The 19564-nt window shown below is 41.3% G+C and overlaps 1 protein-coding gene across 1 annotated transcript in view; it reads right to left on the reverse strand.

The window, feature by feature from the left end:
* Nucleotides 1–422: 422 nt before the first annotated feature.
* lamc1 (laminin, gamma 1) overlaps nt 423–19564 on the reverse strand; it is a 177071-nt gene continuing 157929 nt past the window's right edge. The window contains exons 22-28 of the mRNA XM_078407589.1: nt 18511–18655; nt 18036–18185; nt 15929–16043; nt 11426–11625; nt 7457–7615; nt 7238–7337; nt 423–3135 (exon numbers count right to left, since the gene is read on the reverse strand). Of these exons, the coding sequence (XP_078263715.1) occupies nt 2879–3135; nt 7238–7337; nt 7457–7615; nt 11426–11625; nt 15929–16043; nt 18036–18185; nt 18511–18655 (1126 nt within the window). The 3' untranslated portion in view covers nt 423–2878. The remainder of the gene's footprint in view (nt 3136–7237; nt 7338–7456; nt 7616–11425; nt 11626–15928; nt 16044–18035; nt 18186–18510; nt 18656–19564) is intronic.

Below are 19564 nucleotides of genomic sequence, written 5' to 3' on the forward strand. Positions count from 1 at the left end.
TACAGTGCGGCCTACAGTGTCCCACCGCTTCCTCTCAGAACAGTTCATTCAACACCCATTCAGATTTAGACGTCCCTGTTAATGCTGGCTGCTCTGGATTTCTGCTGAGGCTACTTAAGGGCCTGCCCCACTTAGGCGATTTTAAGGCGACTGCCGGCGACTAGGCTGTCGCCGAACATTCGCCGGGGTGTCGCGGGCTTGATCGTGAGGAGTCTTCAATGAATCGTAGCGGATCTATTGAACTTATTTTAGTCAAACCGATTTCCCTGTTATTTAAGGTCTGAGGTTAGCACTTTTGGACAAGTCAAAATTAATAATTCATATTTTACACAGCTGACCAATAGGATTCTTAAATGTAGGAAAAGGAAACATTTAAAGGTAACAAAAATGAAGCATATGTTCATACGTTGATGTAATACCGCATTTATTTATTTAAATGGTACAATTTAATTTACAGACAAGAATGGTATTAAACAATAATCTGCCAGGCATTTGGCCACTGCAATTGAGTCAAAAGAAGTGGTTAAGGAAAAAGCAGTGTTCAAGTCACATCATTTCAAGAAGAATGTGCAACACACACAAGAAAACCTGGATAAAGATTACAAATATTGTGTCTTATAAATAAGAAATACTGTTTTATACATAAAATTGTATAAGTGTTGCACGTCATTCCTAACAGTATGATGGCACTTTAAGGCTTACAACAAAAGGCATAGGATAAGGCAAGTATGGATCTATTTCTCAACACGGAGTGTGCCGAGTTTGTTGCACCTTTTCCATACTATGTCAATCATTCTGTACATGTTTTTTTTCTACAGGTAGGACGTTAACCTCATACTTTTGATTAATTGACTTCCTTACATGATAAATAAACAGTATTACTGCTGTAAAAGGTACAAAAACTGTTGTATTGTCTAAGTACAGTGTCAGGAGAGGCTGTTATAGTAAAACTTCAAAATAGAGATATCTTTTTTGCTTTAGGCACATTTTTGGGAAAGAGCGTGCAGCCCTCTTGACCTGCTCAGTGCTAGGAAGACAAAGCCTGCGTCCCTCTTATAGTAAAACCACTTCAGTGATAGTTTCAGGCAGGAATTGTGTACAATTATGGATGGTTAAGTAATTATCAGTAATAATGTTCATCTGTGATAATAATTACATGCAATGAGTTGGCTTGAAACCGATTACAAACTGAATTGAACAAAGCCAAACACTGATTACATTTTTCATCATCAGTTTGCAGAGGCAGTTTGATCTGGCCGGCGGCATTGCACCATGAGGATTAAGGGCAAGGACACACACAGCCTGCCTCCCCTCCACAAGGCATGTGCTGGAAAAGTAACAGCACAGATTGCCAAAGTTTCATTCTCTCCATTTTGTATAACAGACTTATTTTATGTATTTCCATTTGGGCCAAAATAGGAAACTCCCCCTGCTCTGAAAGCGTGGTATAAAGTGAAGCACAATTTAATATGTTTGAGCAGGGGGAGGTTGCCAAGGATGGCATTTAGGGGTGGGGAGTTGCTGGAAGATGGAAGGGAGGAAATAATCTCAAATAACTACTTTTGAATATTGGACATTTGGAGGGTATTTACATATCAGTAATAATCTTCTGGTAATTTTCCTCCAAATAATTTAAGACTGGCAGCCCTAAATAGAAAATAAAATCTAAGCTGTGTATACAAGCAAGCAAAATACCACAGAATTACTAAGGCAATCCGAAGGATGTCCATAAAAGTTACTGTTGGTGGCAGAAACTTGAGGATGGGGAGGTAACTCACAGAGCCAATCCTGAAACAATTATATAGAGTATATTTACACAAAGACAGACTCAACATTTCCTCATACTATTATATGATAAAAAACATTCACACAAAAATATAACATTTGAAATAATTAATAGCACCAGTGTATCAGGTAATTTTATTTTTTTGCTACGCAATGTACAAAGTTGCATAGAGTGTCGCTGTAAAAAATAGGTTTATGCTTTTGACTTTGATACAGATGAAGCAGCAGTCTTGGGAACAGAAGAAGTGTCGTCCACACAAAAAGTGCAAGACATTTTTATGGGCATTTCACTGTTGTAAAATAGCTGAAAGTAAAAAGTAGGCAGCCGAGGGATTAGTGTTACATAACTAAACTGTTTACTAATGAGAAGACCAGCTTTCATGGTAATTTACAACATTAACATGTTGAATACTGTATATAATGCTCTTAAAGTGACTCACTGCTACCCTAAAGTGATGTGATTCAACGTGCAGTTAGGAAGTGAAGTGGTACAAAGTTAAATATTAACATGTTAACGATTCATAATCCTTCACAGCTAGTCTGGTCATTTAATAAAGTTTGGGGCAGGGCAGAGAATGTCACATCACAAAGCTATGTTAACACTTGTGATTTGAATGCAATAAAGAACAATGCCTCCGTGCAGTGGGGGGAAGAGACAAAACCTACATTAATAGCCTTAGTTATTTCATTTAAACACCATTATATTGATAGAAGCCGACCTTTACTCCTTGCAGCAAAAGGAGCCTTTGTATTTGGCCACGGGAAATAAATGCTTAATAATTCAAGCTATTGGTGTGGACTGCTTAAATCAGGTGGATGGAGCGTGGCTTTTTCAGATTGTCCTTTTAACACAAACTTAGTTCTTCCAGGATCCCAGTACATTGCCATATAGGTATGTCATTCACACCCACCCCCGATGTCCACAATCGTGTGCTTCATCCAAACAGCTGCATTTTGATGCCTGAGGAATTTCAGTTATGAGCCTTGGAACACTTAATGATATCGTGTCAGACAATGAAAAAGATTTGGTAATAAGGCAATTTCTGTACAATGTCACTTTAGCTTTTTGGGTAGGATGCGGTGAAGAAGATAACTATGGGGTCTCCAAAGACTGGGTATTGTAACAGCCAGGAGGTAATGTTTGTTTGATGTCCTCTAGGTTTTTAATGTCCTTCAGGATATCATTAATATCTTGCTCGTAGGTAATAATTGCATTAGCTTGCTCTTTCTCAGCCTTTTCTAGATCTGCCAACTTCCTTTCCAAATCGCTATCTTTCATTTGACCCTTGGCATCATTCAGAGTTCTTTCAATTTCTTTTAGCCGATTGACATCCACATTATCGAGTTGACCTGCAAAACAAAACCAAAATAATAATTAATCAAACGCAGTAAGAAAATATTTTGAAGTGTACATTAATCAAATTAAAACATAATTTAGTTATTACTCCAGAGGGCAGATTAAAGACGATGCTGAACAAGTAGATACAGCACCCTGATACTACAGAGATCTTCTCATCGAGGATCTTTTTACCAACCTAGATTAACAGTGAATTCGAAACTTGTCCCGTTTGAGGTTTGTAAAGAATCCTTCCATTTCCCTTGGCTAAGCACTGAATGCATATCAATTCGTATGATTTATTGTGAATGATAGCCTAATGATCTTTCCATCATAAAACCAAAGTTTGCTTACAAATTAAAACATACCTCAACATAGTGACACCTTTGTGCACTAATTTCTAACTATATAATAACCAGAAGGTATGGGTTATAAATCACTGCTGATGGAAGGGTGCATGCCTTCCCACACAGGAGCTAATGTTACCCGTGGTTGGAGGTGCTGCATGCGATTGGATCATTTAATGAAGAGAGTACAAAAAAGTCCAGCTGTGGCTGAAAGCAGTCCTGTCCAAACATGGTCCAACAATGCTTAGTTTGAATTTTAAATACATTCTGTTTTGTGGTATACAGACTCATACAGCACAGAAACAGGTCCCTCAGCTCCACTCATCCACACAGAACAAGATGCCCATCTATGTTCCATATGCCTTTTAAATGATGCTTTGTACCTTCTTTAATCACTCTCTGGCAGCTCCTTCCATAAATCCACCACCTTCTGAAAAAGTTGCTCCTCAGGTTCATAATAAATCTTTCGCCTCTCACCTTAATCCTATGCCCTTTAGTACTTGATACCCATACCCTGAGAAAAAGATGATGTTCATTTACCCTATACAAGCTCATGATTTTATTGGAATAAAGTCTCAGCCTGCCCAACCTCTCCCGAAAACACACCCCTTCGAGTCCTTGCAACATCCTTGTAAATCTTTCTGCATTCCTTCAAGTTTAATGGCATCCTTCCTCTCGCAGGATGACCAAAACGGAACACTGTTCTCCATGTATGGCCTTGCCAATGTCTTGTAGAACGGTATCAATGTCCCAACTTACTACTCCATTTCCTGACAGAAGAGCAATGTGCCAAAAGCCTTCTCCACCACCCTGTCCACCTGTGCCACCACTTTCAAGAATCGTGTACTTGCACTCCTAGATCCCTCTTTTCTACCACACTCCCCATAGGCCCCACCACTCACTGTGAAAGCCCTACACTGATTTGATATCCCAAGAAGCGACAGCTTTGCACATGTCTGAATTAAACTCAGTTTGTCATTCTTCAGCCCATCTGCCCAGCTGATCAAAATTCTGCTGATAATCTTTTTCTTCACCATTATTGTACAAATTGTTGAAATAGATAACAAACCGCAATGGCCCAGCACCAGCCCCTGAAGTACTCTGTGAGTCACGGACCTGTAGTCCAAAAAGCATCCTTCCGTCTCTACCCTCTGCTTCCTACCATCAAACCAATTATGTATCTATTGAGCGAGCTTTCCTTGTATCCCATGTGATCTAACCTTCCAGAGTAGCCTTCCATTTGGAACCTTATCAAAGGCCTTGTTGAAATCCATATAGACTATGACTACCACCCTGCCCTCATCAACCTTCTTAGTTACTTCCCCAAACGAAAAACTCAATCAAATTCATGAGACGTGATCTCCCACACACAAACCCATGCTGACTATCCCAGATCAATCAGCCTTTCCAAATGCAGTGACCTCTCGTTATTCCGATGGACCTGCTGACCCTCACAGCCAGGCCGGGCTGCTGAGGCCAGCCTGGACTTCCCACCCCAGCCAGTCCACTGATGCCAGCCTGGACCTCCCACCCTGGCCACTCCAGGTAGTACCTGCCACCGCCATTGTTAACCTTTACCCGCACTCCGGTCTGCCACACGTCACCACCTATGACTCTGTTGATCCTCGCCTTTCCCGCGGCCGCCAACTCACCTGGATTCCACACCCGGTTCCAGACCAAGAGTCTGAAGAAGAGTCTGGACCCAAAACGTCACCTATCCATGTTCTCCAGAGGTGCTGCCTGACCTGCTGAGTTACTCCATTACTTTGTAACCAGTACCTGCAGTTTTTTGTTTCTACTATTTATACAATGATATTCTATTACTTGGTAATCCATTACTCGGTTATAGTGGACAATTGACAATAACGGAGGGGGAGACTGGTGTCCATTACAGCGAGGGTTTGCTGTACATATATTTTATCTCTCAGAATCCCCTCCAGTAATACTGCAGATGTCAGGCTTACAGACCTATAGTTGCCAGGTTTTTCTTTGCAAGCCTGCCAGAGGAAGTGTTAGAGTCCAGTACACAGATAAAAGGGTTTGGAGGTATATGGGCAAACATGGGCAAATGGGATTAGCACAGAGCAGGCATCTTGGTTGGCATGGATAAGGGCCCATTTCCGTTCTATATAACTATGAACCCATTAAGCAAAAGATAGCTCCATGCTAACTGCTAGAATGAATCAACTATAATTTCTATTACAGTGCAGAAATTAACACCTTGGTGGGTACAGTTTTGAACTCCACATGCTATGCAATCATGTCTGTGCACACGCTTGTTCGCAAACCTGTGTTTTCAAAAATAATTTTGCTATCTTGAAACATCAAGCTAAAAACCCATAAAACCTCCTGTGAGATCAATTTTAAATACAGAGTTTCACATGACACACCATCTACTTGCATTAATTTTGCTCTCATGTGTCTGTGGGGCTGAGGGGGAAAAGAGGAGGAGGGGAAGGGAGGAGTGGAAGAAAATAACCCGACTTGGTCTCATTGTCCTAAAAGCCATTCTAAAAGTTTGATGTAAATTGGGCTCTTTTCAGAAGTAGATAGGATATATTGTCACATTGACATAAATGGAGATAAAGCCAATGACACATTTAGTACAACCCAAAGCACTTTTCCAGTGACTGCCCTCGTCACTCTATATGACTCACTCATTGCCAGGATGAGCAGATAAACATGAAGTCAATGGCGTTGAAAAGTCACAACCAATCTTCGATCCTTTAACCGCACACGCAATCTTCCCAAAAGGATGGAAGGAACACCTCAGCCATTGATGGGAAAATTAATTTGTTGGTCTGTGTGATTGCTACCAATCGTGGATCTGATTCCTTCCCACTTTTATTAGGAATCCATATAAATCATTTCAGTTTAGGAGCATGCTGAAAATCTGTATTGGTTAAAGACAAGAGATTAATTCCAAGGCATCCCACAGATAATAAGCTTTTCAGCAGTGTGTATTTATGGTAAAATGATAGGCTTTTGCCAGGTGAGAACTGAACAACAACCTGAAACTGAAAAGGACCACACTTTGGTGTAACCAAGAGGGTTCAGCCAAGATCCATTTGGAAAAAACATCGCTCGTGCTCAACACTGGAATATGTAGCAAACTCTAATCTGTTAATACACATATCACATTAAAATTTGTGTGCATGCCAATAAAAATATAATTATCCTCAACAGTGTTCAATGTCAGGTTGATTTATTGAACCCTCACATTTCTTCTGGCCCCTTCATAAGTTCAAAACTACCTACTTACTTATGCTGCACCTATTTACAAAATAATATTTGGAGGCAAGTATCTAAGTGCCATTAGCAATAACATGAACCATTGGGTTGGGAAAGTTTCCCCGCCCTCAATAAAAAGAGTGAAGTATTCCGAGACACTATTATGGCGGTACAGTGGCGAAGCTGCCTCACAATGCTAGAGACCCCTACGGGTGCTGTCTGGATGGAGTTTATATGTTCTCCCCTTGACCAGCGTGGGTTTTCTCTGAGATCTTCCCTCCCACGTCCCAAAGATGCACAGTTACATCTTTGTAGGTTAATTAGCTTGGTATAAGTGTAAATTGTCCCTAGAGTGTGTAGGACAGTGTTAATGTGCGGGGATCGCTGGTCGGTGCGGACGGACTCAGTGGGCCAAAGGGCCAGTTTACGCTCTGTATCTCTAAACTAAACAATCAAGAGATTGCCAGACCACTCACTACCTGGAAATCCAAAATACCACACGTCATGATCAACATGCAAGGCTTCCAGTAAAACCTACCCAGTTCGCCCAGCAGCTTGTTGATAGTATTCAGTACACTCTGCACAGATTTTTTGGCTTTCCTTGCCTGCTCATCAGCTTCTTTTGCAGCTTGAGAAGCCTAGAGGAAACAATTTGAGAATATGTTTAGAATTCTAAAATAATGCTTATAAATTTCTTTTCATATTGAAGTCTAAAAAAAAAAATGACATTGAGTTGTCAAAAACATTAGACACTGACCATATCAGCCATCATCATGTCTTGGTCTGCTTCTTCCTTTTTCACAGCCAGTTCATCTTCTGCTGTTTTCAGCCTTTTCATCATTTTATCCACATCTTCCTCCAAGTGCATGGCATCATCAAAGGTGTCGTCTGCATCTTGTTTTGTCTTAGCAGCACTCTGTAACAAAAGCAATGGCCTAAAATTTTAATTTCAGCTCAAAAATGATTTGCTTAAAAGAGGGGACCACAATTTTAAATAGAAACTAGACCAAGTGGACCCGTTGGGCCCAAACCTCTCTTGCATTGGTGCAGCACCCTGTCCTCCCTCCTCCCCTCCGCTCTCTCCTCAACCCCCCCTCCCCTCTCCCTTCTCCCCCCTTCCCCCCACCCTCCCTCCCTCCTCCCCTCCCCCTCCCTCCCTCCTCCCCTCCCCCTCCCCTCCCCCTCCCCTCCTTTTAAACTTAAAAATGTGAATAACTTTAAAAATATAACACCGATTTCAATAAAACTGCTTGCATTGTCACTAAAGTGACAATGGTGAGTAAGGTGGGCCTAAAATTGTCGCGCTATCGTGTACCGTTTTGGCTGAAGTTCAGTCACAAACAAGATAACAAACAAGAGTTTTAGTATATAGATGAGTTGATCATTGCAATTACCCAGTAAAATGGTGCCATTATTATTCTTCATTTGATTGCAGAGCTTTATGGCTTCCACCAGCCAGCCAGTAATCAACAACGCGAGGCACATAGAATATTGTCAACATGCAGCAATGCTGAGATATTTCTTCACCCTTCCCTGCTGTGCCTCTGAGCCAAGCCCTGGTGCCATCGAGCTGACTGCTTCTGCGGTCTTCCTCTGGTTGGTCACCCCCCACCTCAATAGTATTTGTTTGAGGGGAATGGCCACATGGGGTTCCTTCCAATTCCACCCACTCCTTTTCCCGGTGGTCACCCATCTACTTTTGGCCCGCACCTTAGATGTAGCCATCTCACCAAACATCGTATCACTGACATGCTCATTCTCCTGGATGGTCCTGAGGCTGTAGCCCAACTGCAGCTACAATTCCCTCAAGCGGTCAGTCAGGAACAGCAGCTCAACACACTTCCCACAGGTGAAGTCATCAAAGGCACTGGAAGTGATTGACTTCCCATATGCTGCAGGAAGCACCACAGCCCCAGTGTACTAAGAATGAAGAGGAACCGGTGGGGGGAAGAAACTCTTGCCTTATCTTATCTTCTACCCTGCTCAGCCTCCTCGCCAAAGTCTCTCAAGCTAAAGTCTCCGCATTAACCCTCCACCACAGCAAATGGAGCTCAGCACACAGCCTCTCCCAAAACAGCCTCTCCAGATGAGCAGATTGTCCCAGTTCTTTCAAATTCAGAAGAATGTGGGGGTGATTTCATTGAAATGCACACAATTCTTAAACGGCATTACAATCTAGATGCAGGGATGATATTTCCTTTGGCTGGATTCTATGGAACAGGGGGAAATGGAAAGAGATGAAAATTGAATTTTCAACCCAAAAGGTAACGACTCTTCTGCACTCTCTACTCAGTAGGATTGTGGAGGCCTAGTCTGAATACATGCTATAAAAAGAATTGATAGGTTTTCAAATCTTAAGGGAATCATGGGACTTTTTGGTCATTGCCATAAAATGGTGCTGAGATAGAAGATCAGCCGTGATCCTTTCAAATGAGAGAGCAGACCCACGGAGATGAACAGCCAGCTGCTGTCCTTTTCTGATTCATCACCAAGAGTGGCTCCGTTGTGTTCCAAGTTAATTTGCTGTAAACTGGACCTATAGCAGGTGTCAAGAGAATCAAGGTATGGAAGATGTCCACTTGACACATGTGTTTACCCATGAAATAATTGGTAGGAGATATCACACAGTAATTTGTGACCAAGTCCCTTTTCACATTGAGGATACCTTTGCCGTGTGAGGAACGGCATGCCTGTTAAATAGAATAGATTCTCTACATGCGTAGTAGCTCAAAATAAGGCACCAATGAGATCCTACATCAACAGGAGCATTATGTTCCACTAAAAAATTGTAACATCTTGGCTAGGCAGAGCCTTCTTCCTACCATTAATATCAAGTCAGTGCACCAAACAGCTAACATTCAGTAACAAAATGTGCAAGGTTCTGTGCAAGTCATAATTAAAAATGAGCCGATCAATTTACTTGCAAAGCAGCAGGGTGAGGTTAAGTGAAAGGGATTAGTAACCCAGCCTAAAGTATTTAATATCTACTCAGCAACTGTGGAATTTAAATTAAAATATTCTTACTAACATTAACTACGAAACTATCAGACTGTCATAAAAACTCATCAGGTTAATCAGGTTCATTAACGTAATTGGGGAGGAAATCTGCATTTCTGAATCAGTCATTGAGGTAAGTGAGCCCACACCTGCAGCAATGTAGTCAATAATATTTGTACACATTGGGTTTGCAAGCAAAGAATTTCACTGTGCCTAGTCACATGACAATAAAGTATTCCATTCCTTTCCTGTCATAGCAACAGCTTGCCATCTTACCAAGCCCCTCAGTGGTTTTATAACCACTACATTCTAACAAGAAAATATAATGCTGGACAGAGTACTCAGCATTAACCTGGCATGTAGAGAATCTATTCTATTTAACAGGCATGCCGTGCCTCATACAGCAGATGTATCCTCAATGTGAAAAGGGACTTGGTCACAAATTACCACATCACTTCCTCAAAGCCTGAAAGCGAAGAGCTGTCAGGATTGCCATTTACCAGTGAGTCAATAATGTAATAGACAAAGCAAATCAATCCCATGATCACAGAGGGGAATGTTGCCTTGATACATCTAGTCATGGAAGGGAGTGAAAAATTAAAGTTGATGTTTTGAGTCAGTTGATCGGGAGAGCATCCATCCTCATTCCCGAGAGTGCAGAGCTCACCACACATGGGTGTTGCAATTATTTTCAAATTAGTAATATTGAGTGGGTGATCAATTCCTACACTCCTCCGAGTTCCACACAGTTTGTCCACAAAGCTAGACTTATGATCAATTCAAGTCACGCAATGTGATTTCAAAAAACAGCTGAGTACACCGAATACTCCGAAACTCTGGGCTCTGGAAACATTTCAGCTGTGGTGCTGAAAATGTGCTCAAGCTGCACAACTCCACCACAGCTACTGCTCTGGCAGCTGCTGAACACAGTGGCAAATTGCCTGGTTACATCACGTTAAAAAATTGGAGAAATACCACTTTGAGGGACGCAGTGAGAAACTATTCTGGTTATGTCAAGAGATTCAAGGGGAAGGATAGATTTGAAGGGGGTTGATGGAAGAAGTTTTTTCACGCAGGTTTTTTGAAACCTGAAGCATGTAGCCGAAGGGCAAGGTGAAGAGATACTCTCACATCTTACCTGTATTAAGATGAGCACTAGAAACACTGCAGCACGTGCCAAGTGCTGGGAAATGGGGTTAATACCGAGAATGATGGTCAGCATGGATACAGAGGACAGAAAGGCCTTCTTCCATGCTCCATGAGATGTGATCAACTGACTCAAAACATCAACTCTCAAGCAACTTGCCCAACTCAAGAACCCTCAGTGTGGTTTAGATCTCGAAATACTAGGCTCCACAACCCAATACCACAGTCCCAAAATTGGCAAAATAACACAATTCCCGAGGGGAAGTGAGGCTATTTGCTCTTGATATCAAGAAACACACCGGGAGAACTTTCACACATCAAGACTGCATCACTCAAACTGGGAACTTACACGAAAACCCATCGAAGCCTTGGAAAGTCTTGGGCTCCATACAATGCCCATCCAATCCCATCCACAACTTTAAATTAACTTAAATACATCTTGCAAATCTCTGCAAGGTGATGTGTGAAACTACAGGACCAAAACTATCAATGGCACAATTAATCACGCTATATAATTATAGTTTCTGAAAGAAACTAGGAGAAAGCTTATTCAATCTGTTTCTACACAAAATTAACATTTTACCTGCTGTAAGGCATTTGCAATTCGCTCTGCATCTTCTGCCTTTTTTTTGGCTTCAGAAGCATCCATTCTTGCATTCCCCAGTGCATCCTCAGCCTGTTTGGTCTTTGCATTGGCATCATCAATAGTTTTCCTAATGCCAGGTATTTTTTTCAAAGCTTCTTCTGCTGCAGTCTTGTTATCGTTCACCCTTTTGTCAAAATCTGCAGGAAACAAAATGAATTTGGCAATTGCAATGTCTTGATGTTCCCTTGGTTAATAACCGTCGGCAAGAACAGCTAAAATGTTGTCTACTCTCCAATGCAATTTGGGACAGTATCCAAATTTATTCCATTTCTAAAATATAAAAATGCTCCAGATGACATGGTCATAACAGGGAAAAGAGGGGGAAGCAATGATATCTGATAACAATGGAGTTCTAGATTAGTACAGCACCGAAGCACGTCTTTTGGCCCATCACACGGTCTGAAAAAGGGTCTCAGCCCGAAGTGTCACCTATTCCTTTCTCAGAAGATGCTGCCTGACCGGCTGAGTTACTCCAGCTTTTTGTGTCTATCTTCAGTTTAAAATAGCATCTGAAGTTCTTTTCTGCACATGCATGTCAATCTACTGCCCATCTGCACTAACCCCATTTGCCAGCTTCTTGTCTTTGTAAATATTTGTGTAATCTAGTTTGCACCTCTAATCTGCGGCTCCTGAGGAAAGAGCTAGCATAACTTGTTTATATTTCCATTACTGCTGTATGTCATTAATTTTCACCTGCAACATCTATTTGCTCAATTTCTGCTAGCAGTATTCCAAGCAATCCACAGAAAAGCAGCTTCTTTACATAGTTTAAAAACATGATATCCAACTAATATAAGAATAAAGAAAATACAATTACTGAGAAATGTTATTGTTCCCAATTTGGAGAACTAGTACCTCACATTGCGATATAGTACCTATTTACAAACATTCTGGCAGGCAGGTTTGCTAGTGTGACACCTGTGGCTTTAAACTAAGTAGTGGGGGGGAGGGGTTAACAAATTGTGAATATGAAGATGAGGTAAAAGGGAATACAGGAGATATTGCAAAAGACTCTCGGAAGAATGGGAACAGAAGTTCTAGAGGGGAAAAGAAATTAAGGGCAGGGCCAATTGTGAACGATGTGAGAGGGGAGGTAAATACAGAAGTTAAAGTGTTGTACTTAAATGCGCGTAGTATAAAAAATAAAGTGGATGAGCTTGAGGCTCAGTTAGTCATGGGCAAGTATGATGTTGTAGGGATCACTGAGACATGGCTACAAGAGGACCAGGGCTGGGAACTGAATATTCAGGGGTATACAACGTATAGAAAAGACAGACAGGTGGGCAGAGGGGGTGGGGTTGCTCTGATGGTAAGGAATGATATTCATTCCCTTGCAAGGGGTGACATAGAATCAGGAGATGTTGAATCAGTATGGATAGAAATGAGAAATTGTAAGGGTAAAAAGACCCTAATGGGAGTTATCTATAGGCCCCCAAACAGTAGCCTCGACATAGGGTGCAAGTTGAATCAGGAGATAAAATTGGCGTGTCAAAAATGTAATGCTACGGTGGTTATGGGAGATTTCAACATGCAGGTAGACTGGGAAAATCAGGTTGGAAATGGACCCCAGGAAAGAGAGTTTGTAGAGTGCCTTCGAGATGGATTCTTAGAACAGCTTGTACTGGAGCCTACCAGGGAGAAGGCAATTCTGGATTTAGTGTTGTGTAATGATCCTGATCTGATAAGGGGACTAGAGGTAAAAGAACCATTAGGAGGCAGTGATCACAACATGATAAGTTTTACTCTGCAAATGGAAAGGCAGAAGGGAAAATCGGAAGTGTCGGTATTACAGTATAGCAAAGGGGATTACAGAGGCATGAGGCAGGAGCTGGCCAAAATTGATTGGAATGAGGCCCTAGCAGGGAAGACGGTAGAACAGCAATGGCAGGTATTCCTGGGAATAATGCAGAGGTTGCAGGATCAATTTATTCCAAAGAGGTGGAAAGACTCTAAGGGGAGTAAGAGACACCTGTGGCTGACAAGGGAAGTCAGGGACAGCATAAAAATTAAGGAGAGGAAGTATAACATAGCAAAGAAGAGTGGGAAGACAGAGGATTGGGACTCTTTTAAAGAGCAACAAAAGTTAACTAAAAAGGCAATACGGGGAGAAAAGATGAGGTACGAGGGTAAACTAGCCAATAATATAAAGGAGGATAGCAAAAGTTTTTTTAGGTACGTGAAGAGGAAAAAAATAGTCAAGGCAAATGTGGGTCCCTTGAAGACAGAAGCAGGGGAATTTATTATGGGGAACAAAGAAATGGCAGACGAGTTAAACCGTTACTTTGGATCTGTCTTCACTGAGGAAGATACACACAATCTCCCAAATGTTCTAGGGGCCGGAGAACCTAGGGTGATGGAGGAACTGAAGGAAATCCACATTAGGCAGGAAATGGTGTTGGGTAGACTGATGGAACTGAAGGCTGATAAATCCCCAGGGCCTGATGGTCTGCATCCCAGAGTACTTAAGGAGGTGGCTCTAGAAATAGTGGAAGCATTGGAGATCATTTTTCAATGTTCTATAGATTCAGGATCAGTTCCTGTGGATTGGAGGATAGCAAATGTTATCCCACTTTTTAAGAAAGGAGGGAGAGAGAAAACGGGTAATTATAGACCAGTTAGTCTGACATCAGTGGTGGGGAAGATGCTGGAGTCAATTATAAAAGACGAAATTGCTGAGCATTTGGATAGCAGTAACGGGATCATTCCGAGTCAGCATGGATTTACGAAGGGGAAATCATGCTTGACAAATCTACTGGAATTTTTTGAGGATGTAACTAGGAAAATTGACAAGGGAGAGTCAGTGGATGTGGTGTACCTCGACTTTCAGAAAGCCTTCGACAAGGTCCCACATAGGAGATTAGTGGGCAAAATTAGGGCACATGGTATTGGGGGTAGGGTACTGACATGGATAGAAAATTGGTTGACAGACAGAAAGCAAAGAGTGGGGATAAATGGGTCCCTTTCGGAATGGCAGGCAGTGACCAGTGGGGTACCGCAAGGTTCGGTGCTGGGACCCCAGCTATTCACGATATACATTAATGACTTAGACGAAGGGATTAAAAGTACCATTAGCAAATTTGCAGATGATACTAAGTTGGGGGGTAGTGTGAATTGTGAGGAAGATGCAATAAGGCTGCAGGGTGACTTGGACAGGTTGTGTGAGTGGGCGGATACATGGCAGATGCAGTTTAATGTAGATAAGTGTGAGGTTATTCACTTTGGAAGTAAGAATAGAAAGGCAGATTATTATCTGAATGGTGTCAAGTTAGGAGGAGGGGAGTTCAACGAGATCTGGGTGTCCTAGTGCATCAGTCAATGAAAGGAAGCATGCAGGTTCAGCAGGCAGTGAAGAAAGCCAATGGAATGTTGGCCTTCGTAACAAGAGGAGTTGAGTATAGGAGCAAAGAGGTCCTTCTACAGTTGTACCGGGCCCTGGTGAGACCGCACCTGGAGTACTGTGTGCAGTTTTGGTCTCCAAATTTGAGGAAGGATATTCTTGCTATGGAGGGCGTGCAGCGTAGGTTCACTAGGTTAATTCCCGGAATGGCGGGACTGTCGTATGTTGAAAGGCTGGAGCGATTGGGCTTGTATACACTGGAATTTAGAAGGATGAGGGGGGATCTTATTGAAACATATAAGATAATTAGGGGATTGGACACATTAGAGGCAGATAACATGTTCCCAATGTTGGGGGAGTCCAGAACAAGGGGCCACAGTTTGAGAATAAGGGGTAGGCCATTTAGAACGGAGATGAGGAAGAACTTTTTCAGTCAGAGGGTGGTGAAGGTGTGGAATTCTCTGCCTCAGAAGGCAGTGGAGGCCAGTTCGTTGGATGCTTTCAAGAGAGAGCTGGATAGAGCTCTTAAGGATAGCGGAGTGAGGGGGTATGGGGAGAAGGCAGGAACGGGGTACTGATTGAGAGTGATCAGCCATGATCGCATTGAATGGCGGTGCTGGCTCGAAGGGCTGAATGGCCTACTCCTGCACCTATTGTCTATTGTCTATTGTCTACATCCACAGACAAATCATTATTGTAATGCCTCACTCGTAAGTTGGCACTTCCAACAGTGTAGCTCGTCCTAGTGCCACACTGGAATGTCATAAGAGATGGTGTGCTGAAGCACAAGCATGGTTCTACTTCTAATTTGTCTGAAATTGAGACATTAGAGTAATTATCATAATCCCAGCAATGGTTTTGAAACTTAATCTCACTAACCTAGTACACTTGATTATTTTTCGAGAAATTGGAGCCCTAAAGACACTCAAGTTCCTATTACCTCATTTCTTCTGTTTGCAATATCTTCTAAAGAGGTTAGTTCATAACATCGTCATATGACTAATATCAGTTAAGCAAATCTTAATCTTTGGTTGACCATTCTCTAGTCAAACTAGTTTTGGTTGTGTTTCTCTTTATTATAGCAGAAATATAATTTAACGCACCTTTCAGGTTTTTGAGAATATCACCAGCTTCCTGCAGGGTAGCATTTCCTTTCTTGGCAGCTTCCTCAGCCAAAGCATGAGCAGCATCTACACGGGCAAGCAATTGATCAGCGGTCTTTAGGATAGAAAAAAAGGTCAGGGTGAATATTTTCTTCACCATTAAGTTTTAGACAAAAAAAAACTACCGAGCAACTTGTCAGGTTAATAGAACAAGCTCAAGTTCTATTGTAATTCATTTTAGATATCTTAATAGACATATTAAATCCAATCACTTCATGATCTGTGTGCCAATAATTAACTCTTAAATACTTATTTCTCCAAAGTTCACTTAACCAGTTTCGCTTAACAAATCTCAAAATAGCTACAAAGGTCCACCACCAACTTTCCAGCAACTAGTGGTCCGGCACCTCCTTTAATCCGGACAAAATTACAAAGGTGCACTTGAAATCCCCCCCTAGAAGTCTCCCTGAAAATGTGGCGCCTAGGCTGGGTGAGGCAGTTGACCTCAACCTCACTGGGACTTCCGCGGCCGATCGGCGGGTCAAATGTGCACCCTGGAACTCCGGACCGGCCGGAACTGGCAAATCCATTCCCAAAGCCAACTTCTGAGGCCAACTCTCGGATACTCATTTTGGCAGATTTGACAAATCTCAGGCTGGCGGGGGTCGGCCTGATAGTCCTGCCGGGGAAGTGTAGCCTCGGTCCCACAGACAGCTGCTGATCGATCCAACCGTGAGGATTTCCGGGAATAACTAGTTAACTGGTGCCTGTGCACAAAATGCAAGTTTTGTTGTAAAAGTAATTTACATTTAATATTTGTTTTATTTAAGTTTCTAGCAGTCCACATTAGTCCGCTTTAGAGACATGGGAGGGATATAATTAGTGGGTCAGAGGTGTATTGTTGTATTATTGTTACGTGACCTCTGTTGGTCCACTAAACTGATAATACAGCAAGGCTCCGGAACAAAAGGTGCCAGAAATTCAGTGGTCAGTCTATACTTGTTGCCTGCCTTTGTGTTCACTGTAAAAACTTCTTTTTTTTTTTTAAACCTCTGGATATTTAACTCAAACTGGGTATACATATCAATGTGATTAACCAAACCCTTCTGCAACCTGTAATGGATTTAGTTTATTTATTGAGGAACTCTATTTGTTTTGCCCGTAACTGATAAAATGTTAATTGATGATTATACTGAGGCCATTCCCAGGTTTTCATTTAATTGGAAATAATTGACTAGTTGTGGGTTAAGACTGATGTCGTCTTTGTAAGCAGGGAGTTTACTTGCTCACAATGAACAACAGTTACCATCTGCATTTTCCAGCCCCAGAGTGCTGCCTTTTCTAGCACATACATCTTGAGTGGCCAGATTGTTGATGCAATGGAAATTAAGAACTGTTACGAATATAATGAACGGAAACATTCTGGGAACACAACTCCAGTAAATTTCACATATCAATAGGATCCAATTGTAATGCAACTTCCTGTGTTGTTTATGAAATTTAATTCAATCTCTAATCCAGTATGTTATTTTGCTTAGTGCTGCATGTCATTTAATATTTTCTATTATTTATCTCAGGAGACCTTCAGCAAAACTTTCCTCCAAATTCAATGCCGAGCATTTCATTAAACAACAATTTACTGGCACATGTACATTTATTTAGAGCATCTGGTACAAAGCTCTTAGCTCATGGGCCATTACACTCGACTGAAAACAAGCAGGAATTGAATCTTGAATATGACGATAGGCCCTTGGTTATATACTTATCAACGCTTGCCTATTCCACATACAAAGTCCTGCCTGCCTGGCTCAGGAGGCCAATTGCCATGCACAACCTTTCACTCTCTCCTGCATAGCCCCAAGGCTTTCCCATTTAGTAATAAATGGTAAAATAAGTTACTGGAAAGAATGAAGATGCAAATTAACATTCAATACATCAAGGTGATTTTAGTAGAAAGATTCCTTCAAACATTCACTATTGTGACACTGATTAAGACAGTGTACAGTGAAAGGAAGAGGAGATGAAGTGAGGAAAGCTAGAGAATTAGTTGTGCTTGTTCTTTCTAAAGTCATATTTTTAATTGGTTACATAGAAGCCCAGGTTTTACCTGCTGTTCTGTTTTTCCCTTTTCCAAGAGGGTTTTCACTTCATTTTCCTTGGCTTTCAGGTCATCTCGCATATCATTATAATCCTTCAGCTTTCGTTCAATTTCCCCATCCAGATCTGATGCATCCTTTATAATTTTTTCTGCTTCATTCTAACAGACAGGACATTCCACTTCAAAATACAGTTTACACAGTTTATAATTTAATTACTCAACACTCAACTTCCCACAACACCTAGTCATGTAAAATACAGTCAACTATTGGTTATAGAGCAGTCTCTCCATCTTGTGAAAAATCTTCTTATCCCATATTGTTCTCATGAGCATCTCATGATTTGGTTAAAAATCATCCAAAACAATTTCAAGATGGCTTGCTATCAGGAGATCTTGATTTCCAAATGTTCTGTTTAAATCTAATCTACACACCACAGTAGTTAGTTTAAAAAAGGTTTAATTGATGATGCAGAGATTTACATACCTCTAAGGTTTTGGTGTCCACTTTGGGCAAGCTTGTCAGATTGGCATAGATCTGTAAAGCTTTATCACCAGCTTCATCTGCCTCGCTGTGCACTTTAGCAGCTTGTTTCTCAAGCTCTCTGGACATATTTTTAGCTGCATCATACCTGGTTGGATAGTATACAAATGTATAAATACCTCACAATGCATTGTGACATTCTAAGAAATAAGGTGCTTACTTTTTAGAATCCTGTATTAATACAAAACTAAAGCCTTTCTAATAAAATAAAGCCTAACTGGAACACACCTACCTTTAGTATTCTAGAATAAAGTTTCCTTTTTAAACCAGATTAGACATTCCAACACACTTTGACCACTACACAAAATATCCTTCCAACATCCATTTACCCACTAGCCATACCTATTTACTACTGAAGTGGCATTGTTACAATCTTGCACGTTTTCTTTGATGAATATCCTGAAATTATGGCTAATTTTTTATCCTAATTTAAGATTTAATTGTTACTAAAACATCACTTTAGATACGTACTTATGTATTTTCCATTCTTCAATTTTTTAAAGGAAATTCTTGATCTCCGACACACAACTGGAGCCGATTTCCAAACTTTTACAAACAAAAACTACTTCTCAAGGCTTGCTCCAGGATCATTCATTACATATAGAACATATTTGAATAATTAGAGATGAAGTTATGCGAAGAGGAAAATCATAAGCACAGAAACAAGCACTCTTGGCCCACCTCATCCATGCCGACTGTGATTTTTAACTGCGATAATTCCATTTGCCTGCATTGTGCCAAAGCTCTCCACTCCTTTCCTACCCAAACTGATCCAAATGCCTTTGAAACAATGTAATTGTATCTGCCTCGACTACGTTATTTTGTCCCTCAGATCTCCTTTAAATTTCTCCCCTTTCACCTTAAACCTGGCCGTCTAGGTCTATACTGCCCCTGCTCCGGGAAAAAATGATCAATGATCACTCTTCTCTGTACCCTCATAATTGTATAAATTTCTATAACGCCAACCTATCCAATCTCTCCTTAAAACCACAGCCCT

This window comes from Rhinoraja longicauda, chromosome 11 (assembly GCF_053455715.1).
Source record: "Rhinoraja longicauda isolate Sanriku21f chromosome 11, sRhiLon1.1, whole genome shotgun sequence".
In the NCBI taxonomy this organism is placed as follows: Eukaryota; Metazoa; Chordata; class Chondrichthyes; order Rajiformes; family Arhynchobatidae; genus Rhinoraja; species Rhinoraja longicauda.